At 47.0% G+C, this 23,768-nt stretch overlaps 1 protein-coding gene across 1 annotated transcript in view; it reads left to right on the top strand.

Moving 5' to 3' along the window:
* Nucleotides 1–23,768, top strand: part of LOC106561335 (WW domain-containing oxidoreductase) — a 286,217-nt gene that overhangs the window by 76,941 nt on the left and 185,508 nt on the right. Inside the window, exon 6 of the mRNA XM_045688261.1 lies at nucleotides 19,548–19,636. Coding sequence (XP_045544217.1) covers nucleotides 19,548–19,636 — 89 coding nt within the window. The remainder of the gene's footprint in view (nucleotides 1–19,547; nucleotides 19,637–23,768) is intronic.

The following is a 23,768-nucleotide window of genomic DNA, read 5'->3' as shown; positions in this document are numbered from 1 at the left end:
CTTCTGTTCTCTCTTCTGTTCTCTCTTCTGTTCTCTCTTCTGTTCTCTCTTCTGTTCTCTCTTCTGTTTTCTCTTCTATTCTCTCTTCTGTTTTCTCTTCTGTTCTCTCTTCTGTTCTCTCTTCTGTTCTCTCTTCTGTTCTCTCTTCTGTTTTCTCTTCTGTTTTCTCTTCTGTTCTCTCTTCTGTTTTCTCCTCAGTTTTCTCCTCAGTTTTCTCCTCAGTTTTCTCCTCAGTTTTCTCTTCAGTTTTCTCCTCAGTTTTCTCTTCTGTTCTCTACTTTGTTTTCTCATCTGTTTTCTTCCCCCATCCTCTTCTCTTTCCTCCAGTGTGAGGGAGGTAGAGATGGATGCTGCCAGTAGAGGTAACGGTGCTGTGTTACCTGGGATCAGCAGGTTTGCTGTGTTGGCATGCTGCTCAGCCATATGGTTACCCACTGGGTGAACACTTTGATTAATGTTCCCCACAACACACTTTCTACACTTTTAGCTGATCCTGATAATAGGATCCCATCTCTCTCTTTTGCTCAGTAAACCAGGTGTTTTAATCGGCGTGTGCTTACTTGGATTTTGACCTTACGCCGATTCAGATAAGCAGAGTAAGGTGTTGACATGTCTATTACATAATCTGACTACTGCCATAATCAGTTTAATATAGACTTATTAGTGTGCATGTAAACGTACTCTCTCTCACTCTTCTTTCTTTCTCTCTCTCTCTCTCTCTCTCTCTCTCTCTCTCTCTCTCTCTCTCTCTCTCTCTCTCTCTCTCTCTCTCTCTCTGTCTTTCTCTAAATTCAATTCAAAGGGGCTTTATTGGCATGGGAAACATATGTTTAGATTGCCGAAGCAAGTTGAAATAAAAGAAGAAAGAGAAGAAATAAATTTAACAACATCAACAAAGAACTCTTAGAAATTAACAGTAAACATTGCACTCAAAAAGGTTAGGATAAAGACATTTCAAGTGTTATATTATCAGCTATGTACAGTGTTTTAGCAATGTGCAATGATCACACACACACACACACACACACACACACACACACACACACACACACACACACACACACAGTCAGGTAGGTTGCTGTACTGCGGACTAAGCAGTAATGAGGAGGGGAACAGATGCTGGAGTCTCAATATCAATACGGCAGAGTGTGTGTGTGTATCTGTGTATTACCCTGGCAGAGTGTGTGTGTATCTGTGTATTACCCTGGCAGAGTGTGTGTGTGTATCTGTGTATTACCCTGGCAGAGTGTGTGTGTGTATCTGTGTATTACCCTGGCAGAGTGTGTGTGTGTATCTGTGTATTACCCTGGCAGAGTGTGTGTGTGTATCTGTGTATTACCCTGGCAGAGTGTGTGTGTGTATCTGTGTATTACCCTGGCAGAGTGTGTGTGTGTATCTGTGTATTACCCTGGCAGAGTGTGTGTGTGTGTATCTGTGTATTACCCTGGCAGAGTGTGTGTGTGTATCTGTGTATTACCCTGGCAGAGTGTGTGTGTGTATCTGTGTATTACCCTGGCAGAGTGTGTGTGTGTGTATCTGTGTATTACCCTGGCAGAGTGTGTGTGTGTGTATCTGTGTATTACCCTGGCAGAGTGTGTGTATCTGTGTATTACCCTGGCAGAGTGTGTGTATCTGTGTATTACCCTGGCAGAGTGTGTGTGTGTGTATCTGTGTATTACCCTGGCAGAGTGTGTGTGTGTGTATCTGTGTATTACCCTGGCAGAGTGTGTGTGTATCTGTGTATTACCCTGGCAGTGTGTGTGTGTGTATCTGTGTATTACCCTGGCAGAGTGTGTGTGTGTGTGTATCTGTGTATTACCCTGGCAGTGTGTGTGTGTGTGTGTATCTGTGTATTACCCTGGCAGAGTGTGTATCTGTGTATTACCCTGGCAGAGTGTGTGTATCTGTGTATTACCCTGGCAGAGTGTGTGTATCTGTGTATTACCCTGGCAGAGTGTGTGTGTGTATCTGTGTATTACCCTGGCAGAGTGTGTGTGTGTGTATCTGTGTATTACCCTGGCAGAGTGTGTGTGTGTGTATCTGTGTATTACCCTGGCAGAGTGTGTGTGTGTATCTGTGTATTACCCTGGCAGAGTGTGTGTGTGTATCTGTGTATTACCCTGGCAGTGTGTGTGTGTGTATCTGTGTATTACCCTGGCAGAGTGTGTGTGTGTGTGTGTGTGTATCTGTGTATTACCCTGGCAGAGTGTGTGTGTGTGTGTATCTGTGTATTACCCTGGCAGAGTGTGTGTGTGTGTGTATCTGTGTATTACCCTGGCAGAGTGTGTGTGTGTATCTGTGTATTACCCTGGCAGAGTGTGTGTGTGTATCTGTGTATTACCCTGGCAGAGTTCAGCGATGAGACAGCACTAACAGGACAGGGACCTCTCAGGTGAGCCATTTACTGCTGCAAATCACACTAAATAACATTCTCTCAGAGAGTGTGTGTTGAGCAACTATGTGGGGTGTGTGAAGTCGTTACGTGCCTCCATTTGCTCCTGAGGAGCAGAGGGACGATGTCTCCATTGACACTTAAATGAACCGTAGTCACAGAGGTTCTTGTCTTTCTCCTGGTATAATGAGACATTACCACAGCAGAAACAATATGCAGATACTCTATGTTATTTAGGATTATCCATTATCACAAGACATATGCTTTGTTCTGCCCTCTGTTTTATAGCCTGTTCCCACTAGTTGTGTATTTTGGTCTTCCTCAGTCATGTTAAGTGCTGCCATTCCCTAGCTCCTGGATGAGGCCCAGAGGGCCTCTAGTGAGACCAGGGGCAGGGAATGGGCTATCTTCCCCAGCCGGAGGTGCCCAAGGTGGGCCGTGAGGCTCAGTAAATCTCCCTGATTGCCGTGTGTGCTGGTGGTGGAACCGAGGAGGCCAGTCCTCCATAACGGCAGTTTGACATGCAAATGGTGACTATAACTCAGAGGTAATGGAGACCTCTACTCACCTCTGTAGTTGACCTGCAAGATACGCTTAAGGGACAGCACAACACGCACGCACGCCCGCGAGCTCGCACGCACGCACAACACGCACGCACGCACAACTCGCACGCACAACACGCACGCACGCACGCACGCACAACACACACGCACAACACGCACGCACGCACGCGAGCTCGCACGCACAACACACACGCACGCACGCACGCACGCATACATGTGCAACTATTCAAATAATAGGCTCCTTGGATTGTGTGATAATACTAGAGGTAAATCTATTCTTCACTTCCTCTAGATCCAGGAGAACAGATGGACACAGGGAAGTGAGGGAGGACAATAGCAGAGAGGTGGAATGAACAGGGGGGAGAAATAGAGGAAGTAATTGTGCAGTCCTTTGCTGAATAGTTCTGTGGGTGCAGATTTAAATCCCTCCTATTATTTTAATCATCTGCCTTTTACTGCGGCTGCCCGGATCATTTGTTTGCCAACTGGAGAGGGAGGCTCGTGGGTAATTTCAAGCTACGGAGCATCTCTACCTGTAAGTTAATGAGGAAATGACTGTTGTTTCCACTAATACAGGACTGCTCAGTGGTGTAAAGTACTTAAGTAAAAAATCCTTTATAGTAGTAGTTTCTTGGAGTATCTGTACTTTACTATTTATTTAACTTTGACTTTTACTCCACTACATTCCTAAAGAAAATAATCTACTTTTTACTCCGTACATTTTCCCTGACACCCAAAAGTACTCGTTACATTTCGAATGCTTAGCATTTGAACATCCCTAGTCATTCCTACTGCCTCTGATCTGGAGGACTCACTAAACGTACATGCTTTATTTGTAAATGATGTCTGAGTGTTAGATTGTGCCCCTGGCTATCCGTAAATGAAAAAAAAAATAATAATCATGCCGTCTGGTTTACTTAATATAAGAAATGAGAAATTATTTATACTTTTACATTTGATACTTAAGTATATTTGTCACAGCTGTCTTCAGAAAGGGACCAAAATGCAGCAGAGTTAGTGTTCAGCATCATTTAATTCAAAAAAAAATCACTGCAACACTACAAAACAAGAAAATACCGACAGCTCAACAGTACAGACAGCATAACACACTGAACAGAAACAATTACCCACAACCCCAAAGAAAAACACACTCCTATATAGGACTCCCAATCAAAGGCAACTCAACACACCTGCCTTCAATTGGGAGTCCTAATCACCAACAACCATTCACACACACAAAACCCCTGTCACATCCTGACCAAAACGAATCCAATTGCTCCCTCTGCTGGTCAGGATGTGACAGTACCCCCCCCCAAGGTGCAGACCCCGTAATGCACCTTACAAAAAGAAAACACAACAAAAAAATCCCCAATACCCCAACAAAACCAATAAACAATAACCCCTAAACAATAAGGGAGGGAAGGGAGGGTGGCTGCCGTCAACGACAGCACTGTGCTACACCCTCCCTCCCCAACCCACCTATCCTGGAGGTGGCTCAGGTGCGGGACGTAAACCTTGCTCCACCTTCGGCGTCGTCCACTTTGGTGGCGCCGATAGCTGTGCCGGGCAGATGGGCCACTCGAGCTGACCCTGGCAGACGGACCACTCGGGCTGGGCCGGAGGACAGGCGGGCCACTCGGGCTGGGCCGGAGGACAGGCGGGCCACTCGGGCTGGGCCGGAGGACAGGCGGGCCACTCGGGCTGGGCCGGAGGGCAGGCGGGCCACTCGGGCTGGGCCGGAGGGCAGGCGGGCCACTCGGGCTGGGCCGGAGGGCAGGCGGGCCACTCGGGCTGGGCCGGAGGGCAGGCGGGCCACTCGGGCTGGGCCGGAGGGCAGGCGGGCCACTCTGGCAGACCCGGGCAGTCGGGCCACTCTTGACTGGCGGGCAGCTCTGGTGACTCTTGACTGGCGAGGCTGGGCTGACGCACTAGATGCCTGATGTGTGGGGCTGGTACTGGACGTGCCAGCCTGGAGACGCACACCTCCACGCTAGTGCGCACAGCGGGAAACACCGGACCGTGGAGGCGCACCGGCGGTCTTGAGCGCAGGGTTGGCATCACCCCTTCAGGCTCGATGCCTACTTCGCCCTGGCACATGCGGGGCGCTGGTACTGTGCCTACCGGCCTGAAAATCCCAGGCCTCACCACAGCCCCGACCCCAAAGCACGGGACCTGTCCAGTCTGCCCTCCAAGGGTACGGGGAGCTGGCCTGGGGCTCCAATCTCGCCCCGCCAAATAGCCTTTGTGCCCCTCCCTAAAAAATTATTGGGGCTGCCTCTCGAGTTTACTAAACTCCTCCATAGCCCTGGAAACGCTCCTCCTTAACTCTGCCCATGTCCATCCTTCCTCCTCGTTCCTCTGCTGCTTGGTCTTGGTTTGGTGGGTAATTCTGTCACAGCTGTCTTCAGAAAGGGACCAAAATGCAGCAGAGTTAGTGTTCAGCATCATTTAATAAAAAAAAAAGATCACTGGAACACTACAAAACAACAAAATACCGACAGCTCAACAGTACTGACAGCATAACACACTGAACAGAAACAATTACCCACAACCCTAAAGAAAAACACACACTACTATATAGGACTCCCAATCAAAGGCAACTCAACACACCTGCCTTCAATTGGGAGTCCTAATCACCAACAACCATTCACACACACAAAACCCCTGTCACATCCTGACCAAAACTAATCCAATTGCTCCTCTGCTGGTCTGGATGTGACATTATTTTAGCAATTACATTTATTTTTGATACATACAGTGCATTTGTAAAGTATTCAGACCCCTTTGACTTTTTCCACATTTTGTTACGTTACAGCCTTATTAAAATGTTTTATTAAATCGACGCTACAAGCTTGGCACACCTGTATTTGGGGAGTTTCTCCCATTCTTCTCTGCAGATCCTCTCAAGCTCTGTCAGGTTGGATAGGGAGCATCGCTGCACAGCTATTTTCAGGTCTCTACAGAGATGTTAGATCGGGTTCAAGTCCGGGCTCTGGCTGGGATATTCAAGGACATTCAGAGATTTGTCCCGAAGCCACTCCTGTTTTGTCTTGGCTGTGTGCTTAGGGTTGTTGTCCTGTTGGAAGGTGAACTTTCGCCCCAGTCTGAGGTCTGAGCACTCTGAGGCAGGTTTTCATCAAGGATCTCTGTACTTAGCTCCGTTCATCTTTGCCTCGATCCTGACTAGTCTCCCAGTCCCTGCCGCTGAAAAACATCCCCACAGCATGATGCTGCCACCACCATGCTTCACCGTAGGGATGGTGCCACGTTTCCTCCAGATGTGACGCTTGACATTCAGGCCAAAGAGCGCGATCTTGGTTTCATCAGACCAAAGAATCTTGTTTCTCATGGTCTGAGAGTCTTTAGGGGCCTTTTGGCAAACTTCAAGCGAGCTGTCATGTGCCTTTTACTGAGGAGTGGCTTCTGTCTGGCCACTCTACCATAAATGCCTGATTGGTGGAGTGCTGCAGAGATGGTTGTCCTTCTGGAAGTTTCTCCCATCTCCACAGAGGAACTCTAGAGCTCTGTCAGAGTGACCATCGGGTTCTTGGTCACCTCCCTGACCAATGCCCTTCTCCCCCGATTGCTCAGTTTGGCCGGGTTTTTATTGATCGTGTTCTTTTGGTTAGATTATGGTTGGGGAATCTGTTCTGTGTCAGGGTAAGATTTACATTATGCTGTGAAATTCCTGTCCAGATTTTACCACGGTCAACTAGCTCTAAATTGCACATTGCTCTTGGTCATGCTGAGATCAAGAAACGAATATCTTTTAAAACGCTGAAAGGGGAAATTGAAAGTTGAGTGATCTTACATGGCTTTCATTATACTGTAGCAAAGTGGAAATTAGAAATAGACTTTAGGATAGAGTTAAAAGTTGTATGAATACTTTATTCTATGTTTCACATCTTACGAATCAAGATGAGTGAATAGCTTCATCTTTCCCCCCTCTCACTCTGAGTATTGTTAGTCAGTGCATGGCAGGGAAGGACAGAGGAATCCGTGCGGCCCAGCCCAACTCAATCAACGCAGAGCCTGATTACATTAAGATGTGAGACTATAGACAAGCCTGACCAACTCTGCAGCGCAACGCACTGTCCTGGGAGATGATAGGCCCTTTTAATGTAGTTACACCTCTACCGAGGAGACAGAGAGATGGAGGGATGAGGTGTCTGTCCGCCTACCACCGCCCGTAGCCTCTCCCGTTTTGCTATCTTTTGCTAATTCATTTGTCCCTCTGTTTCCAGGTGAAGGTATCATCTCCCTGTAAATTGAATAAGGCTGCATGAATTAAAACAATAACACAATTTGTTGACAAGGTTTATTCCCTGTCAGACTCTGGTCCACTGACAGTCTGGGGCTGCATGACCCCTGACCTCCTTCTGGGTCATGTGACTCATCTATTACATTGTTCCAGGAGCTCCTCTGTGGTTCACATCAGGAGAGAGGAGAGGACACATGAAGAGAATACATTTATACAAAACACAGGCCTTATGTGTCCCACAATCAGGTGTTGAGCTGCAGTGGCACTAAATCAGGGAAGGGAATAAAGTGAGATCGTGTAACCCAAAGAAAGCAAGAAAGAGAGGAAGAAAAAGGAAGAACACACTCGTTCATTGTTATTTCCTGACTAAACTATTGTGAGAATAGAAAACACTGAGCAGTTTAGATTAGAATGTTCCTAACCAAAACAGAGTTTAATCAAAGTGCTTCCAGAACCCTGCAGATAGCAGAACATTCCCTCATCAAAATACCAATTATGACATTATTCAGATCAAAGACCTCCATGCATCATAATGGCTGGATCCTTTTCTTATTCAATTGTTACACTTGTGTTTTTATGATGCACACACAGAGCAGAGCAATACACCAAATCAAAGGGACTTTGTGTGTATGAGCATGTGTGTTTGGGTTAGATTGCCAGCCCTTAAGTTACTGTGATGACAAAGCATGCACACCTTTTGGAAGATGCAGAAACCCACTAATTTGGGACAAAGCAATCACGTGGCAAAAGAGCACTTGAAAAGAATGCATTACTTTGTGTTTTCAGCAAGTGAGCTTATTGCTGACACTCTCACAATGAGAAAGTTTGTGTGAAGAGAAGGGGTGTCTTGTAGTTTGTGACTTTTGTTATCTAGCCTAGTGACTTAATCAGCATCTAAAGCTGTGTCTGCCGTCCGCCCCACCACCAAAGCCCTCTGCAGAATTGCAAAATAAGCTGGGTGTAAATATGTGATTGCTAGTGTTTATTGTGAGATGTGGAATATTACAGAGCAATATGGATCACATTAAGACCCTGGTTGTTAGGGTATTGCTAACACAGAAGACACGCATGCTGGGAAAACCTGCACCGTCTGCAAATATTACGGAGAAAGGAGGGAGAAGGATATAAGGGAGGAGAGGGAGGGAGGGAGAGAGAGAGAGAGATGGAGGGATAAGATGTATGTAGGGAGAGGGAGAAGAGAGGAGAAGATAAGGAAGAGGAGGAGAGGGGGGAGAAGATAATAGGAGAAGATGAAGATGAGGAGATGATGAAGAGGAGGAGATGAGGAGGAGAAGATGATGATGAGGAGGAGATGGGGAGATGAAGAGAAAAGGAGGAGATGATGAGGAGGAGATGGGGAGGAGAAGATGATGAGATGGGGAGAAGAGGAGGAGATGGGGAGGAGAAGATGATGATGAGGAGGAGAAGAGGAGGAGATGGGAGGAGAAGATGATGATGAGGAGGAGAGGAGGAGAAGAGGAGGAGATGGGAGGAGAAGATGATGATGAGGAGGAGAAGAGGAGGAGATGGGAGGAGAAGATGATGAGGAGATGGGGAGAAGAGGAGGAAGAGAAGAGGAGGAGATGGGGAGAAGAGAGTAGGAGGAGATGAAGAGGAGGAGAGAAAAGAGTGTTTCTGGATGTCTGGATGATAATAATAGCACCTTATTTCAATCTCCATCACTTTCTGATGTAAATCTAATGCTGCACTGAAGTAGAAAGACAAATATGCTAGTGGGAGGAGAGGGCGAGTTGAATTTAATAGAGAGGAATGAAGGTCTATGTGGCCGTCCTATACTGATATTTTAGACATATACAACTTCAGTGAGCTCCAAAAGTATTGAGTCAGTGACAAATTTGTTGTTGTTTTGGCTCTGTTCTCCAGCACTTTGGATTTGAAATGATACAATGACTATGAGGTTAAAGTGCAGACTGTCAGCTTTAATTTGAGGGTATTTTCTATCCACATCCAGAAAGTTTCAGTGTGCAAATATCATACCACCCCCCCCTCAAAAAAAAATGCTAACCTCCCCTGTTATTGTCATGGTTATAAGTTAGCATGTCTTGGGGGTATGATATAAAATGCTAACCTCCCCTGTTATTGTCATGGTTATAAGTTAGCATGTCTTGGGGGTATGATATAAAATGCTAACCTCCCCTGTTATTGTCATGGTTATAAGTTAGCATGTCTTGGGGGTATGATATAAAATGCTAACCTCCCCTGTTATTGTCATGGTTATAAGTTAGCATGTCTTGGGGGTATGATATAAAATGCTAACCTTCCCTGTTATTGTCATGGTTATAAGTTAGCATGTCTTGGGGGTATGATATTTGTGTGTGAACTTTGTCACTCATCATTATTCACTTGATATGGATGAAAAATACCCTCAAATTAATGCTGACGGTCTGCACTTTAACCTCATAGTCATTGTATCATTGCCAAAATAACAAAACATGTGTCACTGTATTTTAGAGACACACAGATCAAGAGGTATGACTATTACTTAATCAAATCAGGAACTTAGATTCATTGAAGTATTTGTGAAGTGTCCTCATTTTTACACTTTCATGTTTGGGTGCGACTTTTTCTTTATTCTCCTCAGTGTGCGTGTGCGTGTGTGTGCATGTGTGTGTGTGCATGTGTGTGTGTGTGCATGTGTGTGTGTGTGCGTGCTCGCAACTGTGATTATTTGTGTGTTAAATCTGATCTGTGTCTGAGGCCCCATGGCCCCACTGTCTGCATCCGAAAAGCAAACTCTGCAAATATGTTGATCGCCCTGTCCTCTTCATTTCCCTCTCTCTCTCTCTCTCTCTCTCTCTCTCTCTCTCTCTCTCTCCTCTTTCTCCTCTTTCTTTCTTCCTGTCCAGTATAACCAGAGGATAAAGAAGCGTACCGTGTTTCCTCTGTCTCAGACCTCCTCCAGTCTCTCCTCTGTCCAGAGAGACACAGAGGGTATCAGGAATTGTACTATTCTAAGACGTACTAATAGCCTCTATCTGTCCTGATGTATCTTTCTCCCAATGTCCTCTAAGAAGGTCTGTCCTCTTGTTAAAGTGACTGAAACAACTATAAAATGTTTGTATGTCTTCTCCCAGTAGACCAGCCCAGACCAGGCCAGCCCAGACCAGGCCTGGGATATAGTGGTGATTATTCACCAGACTAACAGCTGGAGATGTCTCTGGGGTCACAGGAATAGACACCGCTAAAACACACACTGCTCACACCACTTAACTCTCCTGTCCGACAAATAGTAACTTCCCTTTTTTCCACTTTTCCTCTCTCTTTCTATTGTCTCTCTCTCGCTTTTTCTCTCTGTTTCTCTAAGCACAGTCTACGTCACTTGAATGAACAAATGAAAGCTTGACTGAATGAATGTGTTGCTGCAGTCGTAACTGCAGGGTTTACCAACAGGACTCTGTGTGCTGCTGATGCTTTAGAGAACATCAAGTACTTAACTATGGCCCTTTCTTCAGAGCAAAGGGGTGTGTGTGTGCGTGTGCGTGTGCGTGCGTGTGTGCGTGCGTGCGTGTGTGTGTGCGCGTGTGCGCGTGTGTGTGTGCGTGTGTGTGCGTGTGTGCATGTGTGTGTGTGTGTTGAGTGTCAGCACGTACAGGATGTGCTTCATTCTCCATGTTCCTCATCTGGAAAACCATCCCGTGTCCTTCCCTCACCTTTCCCATATCGCCTCCACAGTCGCTTGATTTGTAACTTGATTTCAGGAAAGGGAGAACCTGTAGATTACCTGCTTTCATTAGGTGGAAAAACCCTGTCTGTGTCAGACAGAGAAAAAATCAATTTAATACAGACTTAACTGGAGGAAATTACATATTCTGCCTGTATGTGCTGAATAGGCACTTTCCCCTTCCTCACCAGAGACTGGCCTCACTAGTAATTGTGGTGTGTGTGTGTGTGTGTGTGTGTGTGTGTGTGTGTGTGTGTGTGTGTGTGTGTGTGTGTGTGTGTGTGTGTGTGAGGGGTGTATAGGACAGACAAAGGGAGCTCAGTATTTACACGCATGTCTTAAGTTGGAGACCCAGCCAGGTGGAGCGGTGTGTGTGTGACCCAGCCAGGTGGAGCGGTGTGTGTGTGACCCAGCCAGGTGGAGAGGTGTGTGTGTGTGTGTGTGTGTGTGACCCAGCCAGGTGGAGAGGTGTGTGTGTATGTGACCCAGCCAGGTGGAGAGGTGTGTGTGTGTGTATGTGACCCAGCCAGGTGGAGAGGTGTGTGTGTGTGTGTGTGTGTGACCCAGCCAGGTGGAGAGGTGTGTGTGTATGTGACCCAGCCAGGTGGAGAGGTGTGTATGTGACCCAGCCAGGTGAAGAGGTGTGTGTGTATGTGACCCAGCCAGGTGGAGAGGTGTGTGTGTGTATGTGACCCAGCCAGGTAGAGAGGTGTGTGTGTATGTGACCCAGCCAGGTAGAGAGGTGTGTGTGTGTGTGTGACCCAGCCAGGTGGAGAGGTGTGTGTGTATGTGACCCAGCCAGGTAGAGAGGTGTGTGTGTGTGTGTGACCCAGCCAGGTGGAGAGGTGTGTGTATGTGACCCAGCCAGGTGGAGAGGTGTGTGTGTATGTGACCCAGCCAGGTGGAGAGGTGTGTGTGTGTGTGTATGTGACCCAGCCAGGTGGAGAGTTGTGTGTGTATGTGACCCAGCCAGGTGGAGAGGTGTGTATATGTGACCCAGCCAGGTGGAGCGGTGTGTGTGACCCAGCCAGGTGGAGAGGTGTGTGTGACCCAGCCAGGTGGAGAGGTGTGTGTGTGTGACCCAGCCAGGTGGAGAGGTGTGTGTATGTGACCCAGCCAGGTGGAGAGGTGTGTATATGTGACCCAGCCAGGTGGAGCGGTGTGTGTGACCCAGCCAGGTGGAGAGGTGTGTGTGACCCAGCCAGGTGGAGAGGTGTGTGTGTGTGACCCAGCCAGGTGGAGAGGTGTGTGTATGTGACCCAGCCAGGTGGAGAGGGGTGTGTGACCCAGCCAGGTGGAGAGGTGTGTGTATGTGACCCAGCCAGGTGGAGAGGGGTGTGAGACCCAGCCAGGTGGAGAGGTGTGTGTATGTGACCCAGCCAGGTGGAGAGGGGTGTGTGACCCAGCCAGGTGGAGAGGTGTGTGTGTATGTGACCCAGCCAGGTGCAGAGGTGTATGTGACCCAGCCAGGTGGAGAGGTGTGTGTGACCCAGCCAGGTGGAGAGGTGTGTGTGACCCAGCCAGGTGGAGAGGTGTGTGTGACCCAGCCAGGTGGAGAGGTGTGTGTGACCCAGCCAGGTGGAGAGGTGGTTGGTGGGTATTTATGAAGGAACGTCATTATTCTGATAGGATGATTTATGACCAGTTCGTGCTGCCGTTTCCCTCCTCCCTCTTCCCACATTTTCTCTTTCTCTTTCTCCCCAAAATATATCTCTGATCAAGTACAGATTTAAAAGCTGATGACCAATTTAGAGTGATGTGGTCAGGACAAGGTCATGGAGGAATGAGCTAAATGAGCTGGTCAAAGCCAGCTCTCTTAATTGTTTTTATAAGGTGCCCTTTTCACATGAGGACTTCTCTGCTTGCTCACTTTCACACATAGAACTTGGTATGAACACACATCATTACTACTGTAGCTTAGAGGGATCCCCTTTATATTATCTGCTCTTTAATGGCTTGGGAATACTTAAATAGTTTCTTCATTTGTTCTCAAATAATTATATAATATAGTCTCATATCTTCTCTCTATCTCTTCCTCATCCCCCATCGGCATACTTCTCTCCACTACTCCTGAACGGTAGTGGTGGGGGCAGCACGGGGTGAGGAGAGGGGCAGCACGGGGTGAGGAGAGGGGCATAACGGGGTGAGGAGAGGGGCAGCACGGGGTGAGGAGAGGGGCAGCACGGGGTGAGGAGAGGGGCAGCACGGGGTGAGGAGAGTGAGGAAAGGGGCAGCACGGGGTGAGGAGAGGGGCAGCACGGGGTGAGGAGAGGGGCAGCACGGGACGAGGAGAGGGGCAGCAGGGGACGAGGAGAGTGGCAGTACGGGATGAGGAGAGGGGCAGCACGGGGTGAGGAGAGGGGCAGCACGGGGTGAGAAGAGGGGCATATGGGGTGAGGAGAGGGGCAGTACGGGATGAGGAGAGGGGCAGTACGGGGTGGGGAGAGGGGCAGCACGGGGTGAGGAGAGGGGCAGCATGGGGTGAGGAGAGGGGCAGTATGGGGTGAGGAGAGGGGCAGTATGGGGTGAGGAGAGGGGCAGTATGGGGTGAGGAGAGGGGCATATGGGGTGAGGAGAGGGGCAGTACGGGATGAGGAGTGGGGCAGCACGGGGTGAGGAGAGGGGCAGCACGGGACGAGGAGAGGGGCAGCACGGGACGAGGAGAGTGGCAGTACGGGACGAGGAGAGTGGCAGTACGGGACGAGGAGAGGGGCAGTACGGGACGAGGAGAGGGGCAGTACGGGACGAGGAGAGGGGCAGTACGGGATGAGGAGAGGGGCAGCACGGGGTGAGGAGAGGGGCAGCACGGGGTGAGGAGAGTGAGGAAAGGGGCAGCACGGGGTGAGGAGAGGGGCAGCACGGGGTGAGGAGAGGGGCAGCACGGGACGAGGAGAGGGGCAGCAGGGGACGAGGAGAGTGGCAGTACGGGATGAGGAGAGGGGCAGCACGGGGTGAGGAGAGGGGCAGCACGGGGTGAGAAGAGGGGCATATGGGGTGAGGAGAGGGGCAGTACGGGATGAGGAGAGGGGCAGTACGGGGTGGGGAGAGGGGCAGCACGGGGTGAGGAGAGGGGCAGCATGGGGTGAGGAGAGGGGCAGTATGGGGTGAGGAGAGGGGCAGTATGGGGTGAGGAGAGGGGCAGTATGGGGTGAGGAGAGGGGCATATGGGGTGAGGAGAGGGGCAGTACGGGATGAGGAGTGGGGCAGCACGGGGTGAGGAGAGGGGCAGCACGGGACGAGGAGAGGGGGCAGCACGGGACGAGGAGAGTGGCAGTACGGGACGAGGAGAGTGGCAGTACGGGACGAGGAGAGGGGCAGTACGGGACGAGGAGAGGGGCAGTACGGGACGAGGAGAGGGGCAGTACGGGACGAGGAGAGGGGCAGTACGGGACGAGGAGAGGGGCAGTACGGGACGAGGAGAGGGGCAGTACGGGATGAGGAGAGGGGCAGTACGAGATGAGGAGAGGGGCAGTACGGGATGAGGAGAGGAGCGTGAGACCAGTGAGTGGGAGCTAGTGCATTATACTAGGGGATTATTTGCCCGTTCCACTAGCTCCATTAGGGCTGGCTTCAACACTATTAAAGGGGTCAGTGGTGTGTGTGTGTGTGTGTGTGTGTGTGTGTGTGTGTGTGTGTGTGTGTGTGTGTGTGTGTGTGTGTGTGTGTGTGTGGAGGTTGGTAGAGTGGTCTAGTTCCTTATTGAACAGGAAGGGGCAGGCCCAATCTCTTTTCTCTCTCTTTCCTCTCTCCATCCCTCTTCTCTCCCCCAAATATATATTTCTCAACATACATGGAAGGAGGTGTGTGGTACTAGACTGCTTTAACTTCTCTGCTCTGTCTGCGTAATGGCTTTACTCTTTCTTTCTTTCTTTCTTTCTTTCTTTCTTTCTTTCTTTCTTTCTTTCTTTCTTTCTTTCTTTCTTTCTTTCTTTCTTTCTTTCTTTCTTTCTTTCTTTCTTTCTATACCTTTTCTCTCTGTCTGTTGTGAAAGTCAAAACGGTCACAGGTATGTTAGACAGATGTTCTCTAGGGGTGACTGGTGTTGGGGGGAGAGGGGGAAGGGTATGGTGGTCTGTATGGTGGTCTGATGCTTGCGTTGTCATCACCATGTGGCTCTTTGGCAGACAGACAGACACACCGACCGACCGACCCACAGAGAGAGACACCATGCTCTGTCAGGCTTCTCCCTAATGGATGTCAATGCACTGCCTTTGTCATTCTGTTTTAGCTAAAACCATTATTTCATGAGGAGTGTTCAGCCAAAGTCAGAGGAATGACTTTCCATGTAGTATTTAACCTGTCTGCTGTAGTGCAGTAAGTCTTACTTCCCCAACACCCTTCAAGAGCACCAATTGTCAGCCTCCTCGTAAAACTCCTGAACGTTTGTGCCATGTTCTCTCTCTCTCTCTCTCTCTCTTTCCCTCTTTCTTTCCCCCCTTCTCTCCTTCAGAACCCTGGCCATCTGTCTAATTGTTCACCTCCATCGCTTAATGCTTTTTACATGCTTTCCCCCTCTTTCCAGGCAATAAACTTTATTTTCTTCACAAGATCTCAATCTGTATGGGGAGGGTAGGCAGGCAGCTAGGGAGAAGGAGGGAGGACCGGTAGGGTGGGAGGAGGAGGGAGGACCGGTAGGGTGGGAGGAGGAGGGAGGACCGGTAGGGTGGGAGGAGGACCGGTAGGGTGGGAGGAGGAGGGAGGACCGGTAGGGTGGGAGGAGGAGGGAGGACCGGTAGGGGGGAGGAGGAGGGAGGGTTAGAAGTCATGCTGCTCACCTCCCTCTGCTGGATTTGCTATAGTACCCCCATACCCACTCCATCCCTCCATCTCTTTCTCTCTCTCTATTTCTCTCTCTCTTTCTCTCTCATATTGTATTCATATTGAGCCTTTTATGTAAAAATATGTTTGTCCCAAAGTGCTTTAACAGCAACCCTGGCCGAAACCCCTCAGAACAAGGATACATAAGTGTTCAGGAAAAACCCTCAAGGTGGGAGGAAACCTTGAGAGGAACCAGACTCTAGTGGGGGAGGCGAGGGAGGCATAGACCGTGGGTGTGTGTGTGTCACATTTATAGGGTCATAAATGAGCTGATTATATCCTGTCTTACCTGTGATTAGTCCTGTGTGTAGATGACAGGAAACAGATCCTCTATAATCAGACTTCTATAATGGCCATAATAACCTCCTTAACGTTGTGTGATCGCAGCCCTGCAATGCTATATAAAGCATCAGGAGAACCATTCTGGGTCAGATCCGCTGTGGTTTGAGTAAAGACAAAAATAACTCAATATACTTTAAAATGACTGAAACCAAATGGAAACCGTGCTGTAAAGGACCTCCATTCATACAGTTTCATGACTGTCCAGCCCGCGAAGAATCACTAGACAGCCAGGAAGCATTGAACATTCCAAAGATTATGGATAGAGGACAATTTTAGCAAATTTTGACACCAATAAAATATAACAGGTTTTCAGTGCGGTCCTCCGGACCTCGTTGAAGACAGAATGCAGCCCCCAGGGCAAATGAGTTTCTCACCCCTAGAGTAGATCATTCTACGCTGGTATGGTTTTACCCTTGAGTCACAGTATTGAGCGTGTGTGTGTGTGTGTGTGTGTGTGTGTGTGTGTGTGTGTGTGTGTGTGTGTGTGTGTGTGTGTGTGTGTGTGTGTGTGTGTGTGTGAGAATGTGAATGTATTAATACTCATAGGGGCAGTAAAAATGCGAGTGTAAAATGGCTGAAAAGTGTACCTGAAGTATGAAGGCACTGTTAACCCTTGGCGTGCTTGGTTGGGTATTGTTCTATATGAGTCCTTGCTGTGGGTGTCATCTACAGTTACTCTCTACAGTTACTCTCTACAGTTACTCTCTACAGAGACAGATGCATGAAGGAAAGTCATTCCCTTATGACATTCCTGGGTTAGAGATGAGATGTGGGAAAGCCTGTCAGGGAGTCGGAATCGGAAAGCGGAGCGTGGAACACTCTTCCTGGGGTAATGTGAGCTGACAGTGTTCTCTAGGGACAGCGGGGAAAGTGTGCATCAGGAATAACTGATATTCCTAATCCCAGACCGTGGGGATCACAGGAGTGATGTCTTTCTCAGGTGTGAGGATGAGTCTGACGGAACATTTACACTCTCTTTCTCTCTTCCTCTCTCTCTCTCTTTCTCTCTCTCTCTCTCTCTCTCTCTCTCTCTCTCTCTCTCTCTCTCTCTCTCTCTCTCTCTCTCTCTCTCTCTCTTTCAATTCAATTCATTGACATGGCAAGTTCATTATTACTTACATTGTCAAAGTATACATATCGAAAAAAATATATATAAATAAATGGTGGTACCAACAGCAATAATAATAGTGGTAGTGGATATGGGATTACCATTAACAACAACAACAATATTAATCAGCACAACAATACATTAAAGCAATGGTAGTAGACCAGTGTCAACATGACTGAGAAGACACATGACCTGGTATGAAAGACAAAACAAGATGGGAAATATTATCCACATTACATTGCACTTTCACTGGCTGTCCCTCAGGTTGTGGCAGGAGGATACATATTTGGCTGCCAAAACTGAACATTTTGGCTTTTCACCCAATAAATATTTGATTTTTTCTTCATCTTTTATAGTTTCAAATTCTTTGTATTGAATTATAATTTTGGGAAAGAAATGTTCTCTTAGGTCTGAGTATTTGTTACAGTGTAATAGGAAATGCAGCTCTGTCTCTACCTCTCCCCTGGAGCAGAGTGAGCACAGCCTGTCCTCTCTGGGAAGCCAGGTTTGTCTGTGACGACCGGTCTCTATAGCCAGCCTGTCCTCTCAGGGAAGCCAGGTTTGTCTGTGATGACCGGTCTCTATAGCCAGCCTGTCCTCTCTGGGAAGCCAGGTTTGTCTGTGACGACCGGTCTCTATAGCCAGCCTGTCCTCTCTGGGCAGCCAGGTTTGTCTGTGATGACTGGTCTCTATAGCCAGCCTGTCCTCTCTGGACAGCCAGGTTTGTCTGTGATGACCGGTCTCTATAGCCAGACTGTCCTCTCTGGGAAGCCAGGTTTGTCTGTGATGACCGGTCTCTATAGCCAGCCTGTCCACTCTGGGAAACCAATTTTGTCTGTGATAACCGGTCTCTATAGCCAGCCTGTCCTCTCTGGGAAGCCAGGTTTGTCTGTGATGACCGGTCTCTATAGCCAGACTGTGCTCACTGAGTCTGTACCTAGTCAGTGTTTTCCTCAGTTTTGTATCAGTCACAGTGGTCAGATAGTCTGCTACCATGTTACTGTCTGTTTAGAGCCAAATAACATTGAAGTTTACTTAGATTTTTTTGTGGTGTCTTTCCAATAGGTGATATATTTTTATTTTTGTTTTGTGATGATTTGGTTGGGCCTCCCTTGCCTCCCCCAAGGTTTCTCTCTCTCTCTGGTAATACATATCTGACAGGATCAGCTGGGTGTGTAGACTGATCCAGACTGATAGAGTAGATAATGAATAGTCTGTAGACTGATCCAGACTGATAGAGTAGATAATGAATAGTCTGTAGACTGATCCAGACTGATAGAGTAGATAATGAATAGTCTGTAGACTGATCCAGTGTGATAGAGTAGATAATGAATAGTCTGTAGACTGATCCAGTGTGATAGAGTAGATAATGAATAGTCTGTAGACTGATCCAGACTGATAGAGTAGATAATGAATAGTCTGTAGACTGATCCAGTGTGATAGAGTAGATAATGAATAGTCTGTAGACTGATCCAGTGTGATAAAGTAGATAATGAATAGTCTGTATTTGGTGTGTAAATGCAGGTACGCATTCAGCTGTACAGTCATCTATTGTTCACCGCTTCTCTCATCCTTTCCTCTCCCTGTCCACCAGCATATGGTGTGTGATGAGCTACACATGGACAGACAGAACCATGAGCATTTACACAGAACCATGAGCATTTACACAGAACCATGAGCATTTACACAGAACCATGAGCATTTACACAGAACCACGAGCATTTACACAGAACCACGAGCATTTACACAGAACCACGAGCATTTACACAGAACCATGAACATTTATACAGAACCATGAGCATTTACACAGAACCACGAGAATTTACACAGAACCATGAGCATTTACACATAACCATGAGCATTTACACAGAACCATGAGCATTTACACAGAACCATGAACATTTACACAGAACCACGAGCATTTACACAGAACCATGAGCATATACACAGAACCACGAGCATTTACACAGAACCATGAGCATTTACACAGAACCATGAGCATTTACACAGAACCATGAACATTTACACAGAACCACGAGCATTTACACAGAACCATGAGCATATACACAGAACCACGAGCATTTACACAGAACCACGAGCATTTACACAGAACCACGAGCATTTACACAGAACCACGAGCATGTCAGGAACCATCAACAGCCTGAGAGAGATGTGAACCTGTCTGCTGTAGTTGAGCTGTGGTCATAAGGTCTCATCAGATCTGGAGCCGTCTGCAGTCGGTCTGGTCTAACTCAACATCAGCAGATGGTTGCTTCTGGAGGAGCTAGTGTTTGTGTCATACCAAACTTCATGATGTTGATGAGGGGGAGGAGGAGGAGGAGGATGATAAACGTATTGTGTGTTGTCTGTTCTCTCTGCAGCACAAGGCCAGGTTGGAGGCCATGATGTTGGACCTGGCCTCTCTCCGCAGTGTCAGAGAGTTCGCTGACTCCTTCAAGACCAAGAAACTGTAAGTAACCTGTTATGTCTGTTTATTCCTATGAGCTTTTACTGTAGCAATGAACTGCCCCAGGGTTCCACACTCTCCGTAGTCAATGTGAGTAAGACCTTTAACCTCTTACATCTAGACGTTCCGCTAGCGGAACACCTGCTCCAATATCCAATGATAGGCGTGGCGCGAATTACAAATTCCTCAAAAATACAAAAACTTCCATTTTTCAAACATATGACTATTTCACAGCATTTTAAAGACAAGACTCTCCTTTATCTAACCACACTGTCCGATTTCAAAAAGGCTTTACAGCGAAAGCAAAACATTAGATTATGTCAGCAGAGTACCAAGCCAGAAATAATCAGACACCCATTTTTCAAGCTAGCATATAATGTCACAAAAACCCAGAAGACAGCTAAATGCAGCACTAACCTTTGATGATCTTCATCAGATGACACACCTAGGACATTATGTTATACAATACATGCATGTTTTGTTCAATCAAGTTCATATTTATATCAAAAAACAGCTTTTTACATTAGCATGTGACGTTCAGAACTAGCAATTTACTAAATTACTCACGATAAACGTTCACAAAAAGCATAACAATTATTTTAAGAATTATAGATACAGAACTCCTCTATGCACTCGATATGTCCGATTTTAAAATAGCTTTTGGTGAAAGCACATTTTGCAATATTCTAAGTACATAGCCCAGCCATCACGGGCTAGCTATTTAGACACCCGGCAAGTTTAGCACTCACCAATATCAGATTTACTATTATAAAAGTTTGATTACCTTTTGTTGTCTTCGTCAGAATGCACTCCCAGGACTGCTACTTCAATAACAAATGTTGGTTTGGTCCAAAATAATCCATCGTTATATCCGAATAGCGGCGTTTTGTTCGTGCGTTACCGAAATGGTAAATCAGGGTCGTGCGCATGGCGCAATTCGTGACAAAAAAAATCTAAATATTCCATTACCGTACTTCGAAGCATGTCAACCGCTGTTTAAAATCCATTTTTATGCCATTTTTCTCATAAAAAGCGATAATATTCCGACCGGGAATGTCCATTTAGCTAAACAGAGGAAAGAAAAGAAAGCTTTCGGTCGACGCGGGCACGAGCCTGAGTCTCACAGTACTGTAACCAGCCACTACCCAAACGCGCTACTTTGTTTCAGCCAGAGCCTGCAAAGCCACGATTCAGAATTTTGCCGCCTTCTGAGAGCCTATGGCAGCCGTAGGAAGTGTCACGGGACAGCTAAGATCCTCACTCTTCAATAAACAGAGACAAGAAGAACGACACCTTGTCAGACAGGCCACTTCCTGCATGAAATCTTCTCAGGTTTTTGCCTGCCATATGAGTTCTGTTATACTCACAGACACCATTCAAACAGTTTTAGAAACTTTAGGGTGTTTTCTATCCAAAGCCAATAATTATATGCATATTCTAGTTACTGGGCAGGAGTAGTAACCAGATTAAATCGGGTACGTTTTTTATCCAGCCGTGAAAATACTGCCCCCTAGCCATAACAGGTTAAAACAGGTTAACATTCACAAGGCAACAGGGTCAGATGGATTACCAGGACGCCTACCCAGAGCATGTGCTGACCAGCTGGCAAGTGTCTTCACTGACATGTTCTTTTCTATCTCTCTCTGACCCAGTCTGTAATACCTACAGTGAGGGAAAAAGTATTTGATCCCCTGCTGATTTTGTACGTTTGCCCACTGACAAAGAAATGATCAGTCTATAATTTTAATGGTAGGTTTATTTGAACAGTGAGAGACAGAATAACAACCAAAAAATCCTGAAAAACCCATGTCAAAAATTTTATAAATTGATATGCATTTTACTGAGGGAAATAAGTATTTGACCCCCTCTCAATCAGAAAGATTTCTGGCTCCCAGGTGTCTTTTATACAGGTAACGAGCTGAGATTTGGAGCACACTCTTAAAGGGAGTGCTCCTAATCTCAGTTTGCTTCTAGCAATCAATCAATCAGATTCCAAACTCTCCACCATGGCCAAGACCAAAGAGCTCTCCAAGGATGTCAGGGACAGGATTGTAGACCTACACAAGGCTGGAATGGGCTACAAGACCATCGCCAAGCAGCTTGGTGAGAAAGTGACAACAGTTATTGCGATTATTCGCAAATGGAAGAAACACAAAAGAACTGTCAATCTCCCTCGGCCTGGGGCTCCATGCAAGATCTCACCTCGTGGAGTTGCAATGATCATGAGAACGGTGAGGAATCAGCCCAGAACTAAACGGGAGGATCTTGTCAATGATCTCAAGGCAGCTGGGACCATTGTCACCAAGAAAACAATTGGTAACACACTACGCCGTGAAGGACTGAAATCCTGCAGCGCCCGCAAGGTCCCCCTGCTCAAGAAAGCACATATACATGCCCGTCTGAAGTTTGCCAATGAACATCTGAATGATTCAGAGGACAACTGGGTGAAAGTGTTGTGGTCAGATGAGACCAAAATGGAGCTCTTTGGCATCAACTCAACTCGCCGTGTTTGGAGGAGGAGGAATGCTGCCTATGACCCTAAGAACACCATCCCCACCGTCAAACATGGAGGTGGAAACATTATGCTTTGGGGGTGTTTTTCTGCTAAGGGGACAGGACAACTTCACCGCATCAAAGGGACGATGGACGGGGCCATGTACCATAAAATCTTGGGTGAGAACCTCCTTCCCTCAGCCAGGGCATTGAAAATGGGTCGTGGATGGGTATTCCAGCATGACAATGACCCAAAACACACGGCCAAGGCAACAAAGGAGTGGCTCAAGAAGAAGCACATTAAGGTCCTGAAGTGGCCTAGCCAGTCTCCAGACCTTAATCTCATAGAAAATCTGTGGAGGGAGCTGAAGGTTCGAGTTGCCAAACGTAAGCCTCGAAACCTTAATGACTTGGAGAAGATCTGCAAAGAGGAGTGGGACAAAATCCCTCCTGAGATGTGTGCAAACCTGGTGGCCAACTACAAGAAACGTCTGACCTCTGTGATTGACAACAAGGGTTTTGCCACCAAGTACTAAGTCATGTTTTGCAGAGGGGTCAAATACTTATTTCCCTCATTAAAATGCAAATCATTTTATAAAAATGTTGACATTCGTTTTTCTGGATTTTTTTGTTGTTATTCTGTCTATCACTGTTCAAATAAACCTACCATTAAAATGATAGACTGATCATTTCTTTGTCAGCGGGCAAACGTACAAAATCAGCAGGGGATCAAATACTTTTTTCCCTCACTGTACATGTTTCAAGCAGACCACCATAGTTCCTGTGACCAAGAACACTAAGGTAACCTGTCTAAATGACTACTGACCCGTAGCACTCACATCTGTAGCCATGAAGTGTTTTGAAAGGCTGGTCATGGCTCACATCAACACCATCATCCCAGACAGAATGGACTCACTCCAATTTACATACCGCCCCAACAGATCCACAAATGATGCAATCTCTATTGCACTCTACGCTGCCCTTTCACACCTGGACAAAAGGAATACCTATGTGAAAATGCTGTTAATTGAATATGGTTCATCGTTCAACACCATAGTGCCCTCCAAGCTCATCACCAAGCTAAGGACCCTGGGACTAAACACCTCTGTCGGGTCTTTGGCTATGCCGGATTAAGTGATATGACATGCTATTCTATAAAGTCCTTTCTCTGTAATTAATATTACCTGATTGAGCTAATCATGTAAATGTAATTAACTAGAAAGTCGGGGCACCACGAAAGAGTGTTTAGAGAGCTCTTACCTTCCGAATAAACTCTGAAAGACCTAGTAATATTTTACATCAATAGCAGTCAATATTAATCGTCACCTTATTTCAAAATTGGGTATAATTATTTATTTCCTAAATACCTAACTAATCACACAGAATTACATATTCACAGAATGCAAATTATATCATACAGAAAACATCCTTGGTGGACGGAACCTGTATGATGGCTTGTTACACAAAGAGAGGGGGTTGGGCTTAAATGAAAGAGTGGGAAGACTGAGGAACAAAGGGAGAAGCTGTGCTATCGTAAATACAGTATCTTATGCATTCTAAATTACCGCCCATTTGGAAAAGGAAAATGCAATAAATATTTACTCAGAGCTGCGCTTCTGTAGGTTGGTTGTAGATGCTGGCC

The sequence above is a fragment of the Salmo salar genome, chromosome ssa10 (genome assembly GCF_905237065.1).
Source record: "Salmo salar chromosome ssa10, Ssal_v3.1, whole genome shotgun sequence".
NCBI classification, from domain to species: Eukaryota; Metazoa; Chordata; class Actinopteri; order Salmoniformes; family Salmonidae; genus Salmo; species Salmo salar.
Note: the sequence above shows the minus strand (reverse complement) of the source record. Positions and strands in the feature narration are given on the sequence as shown.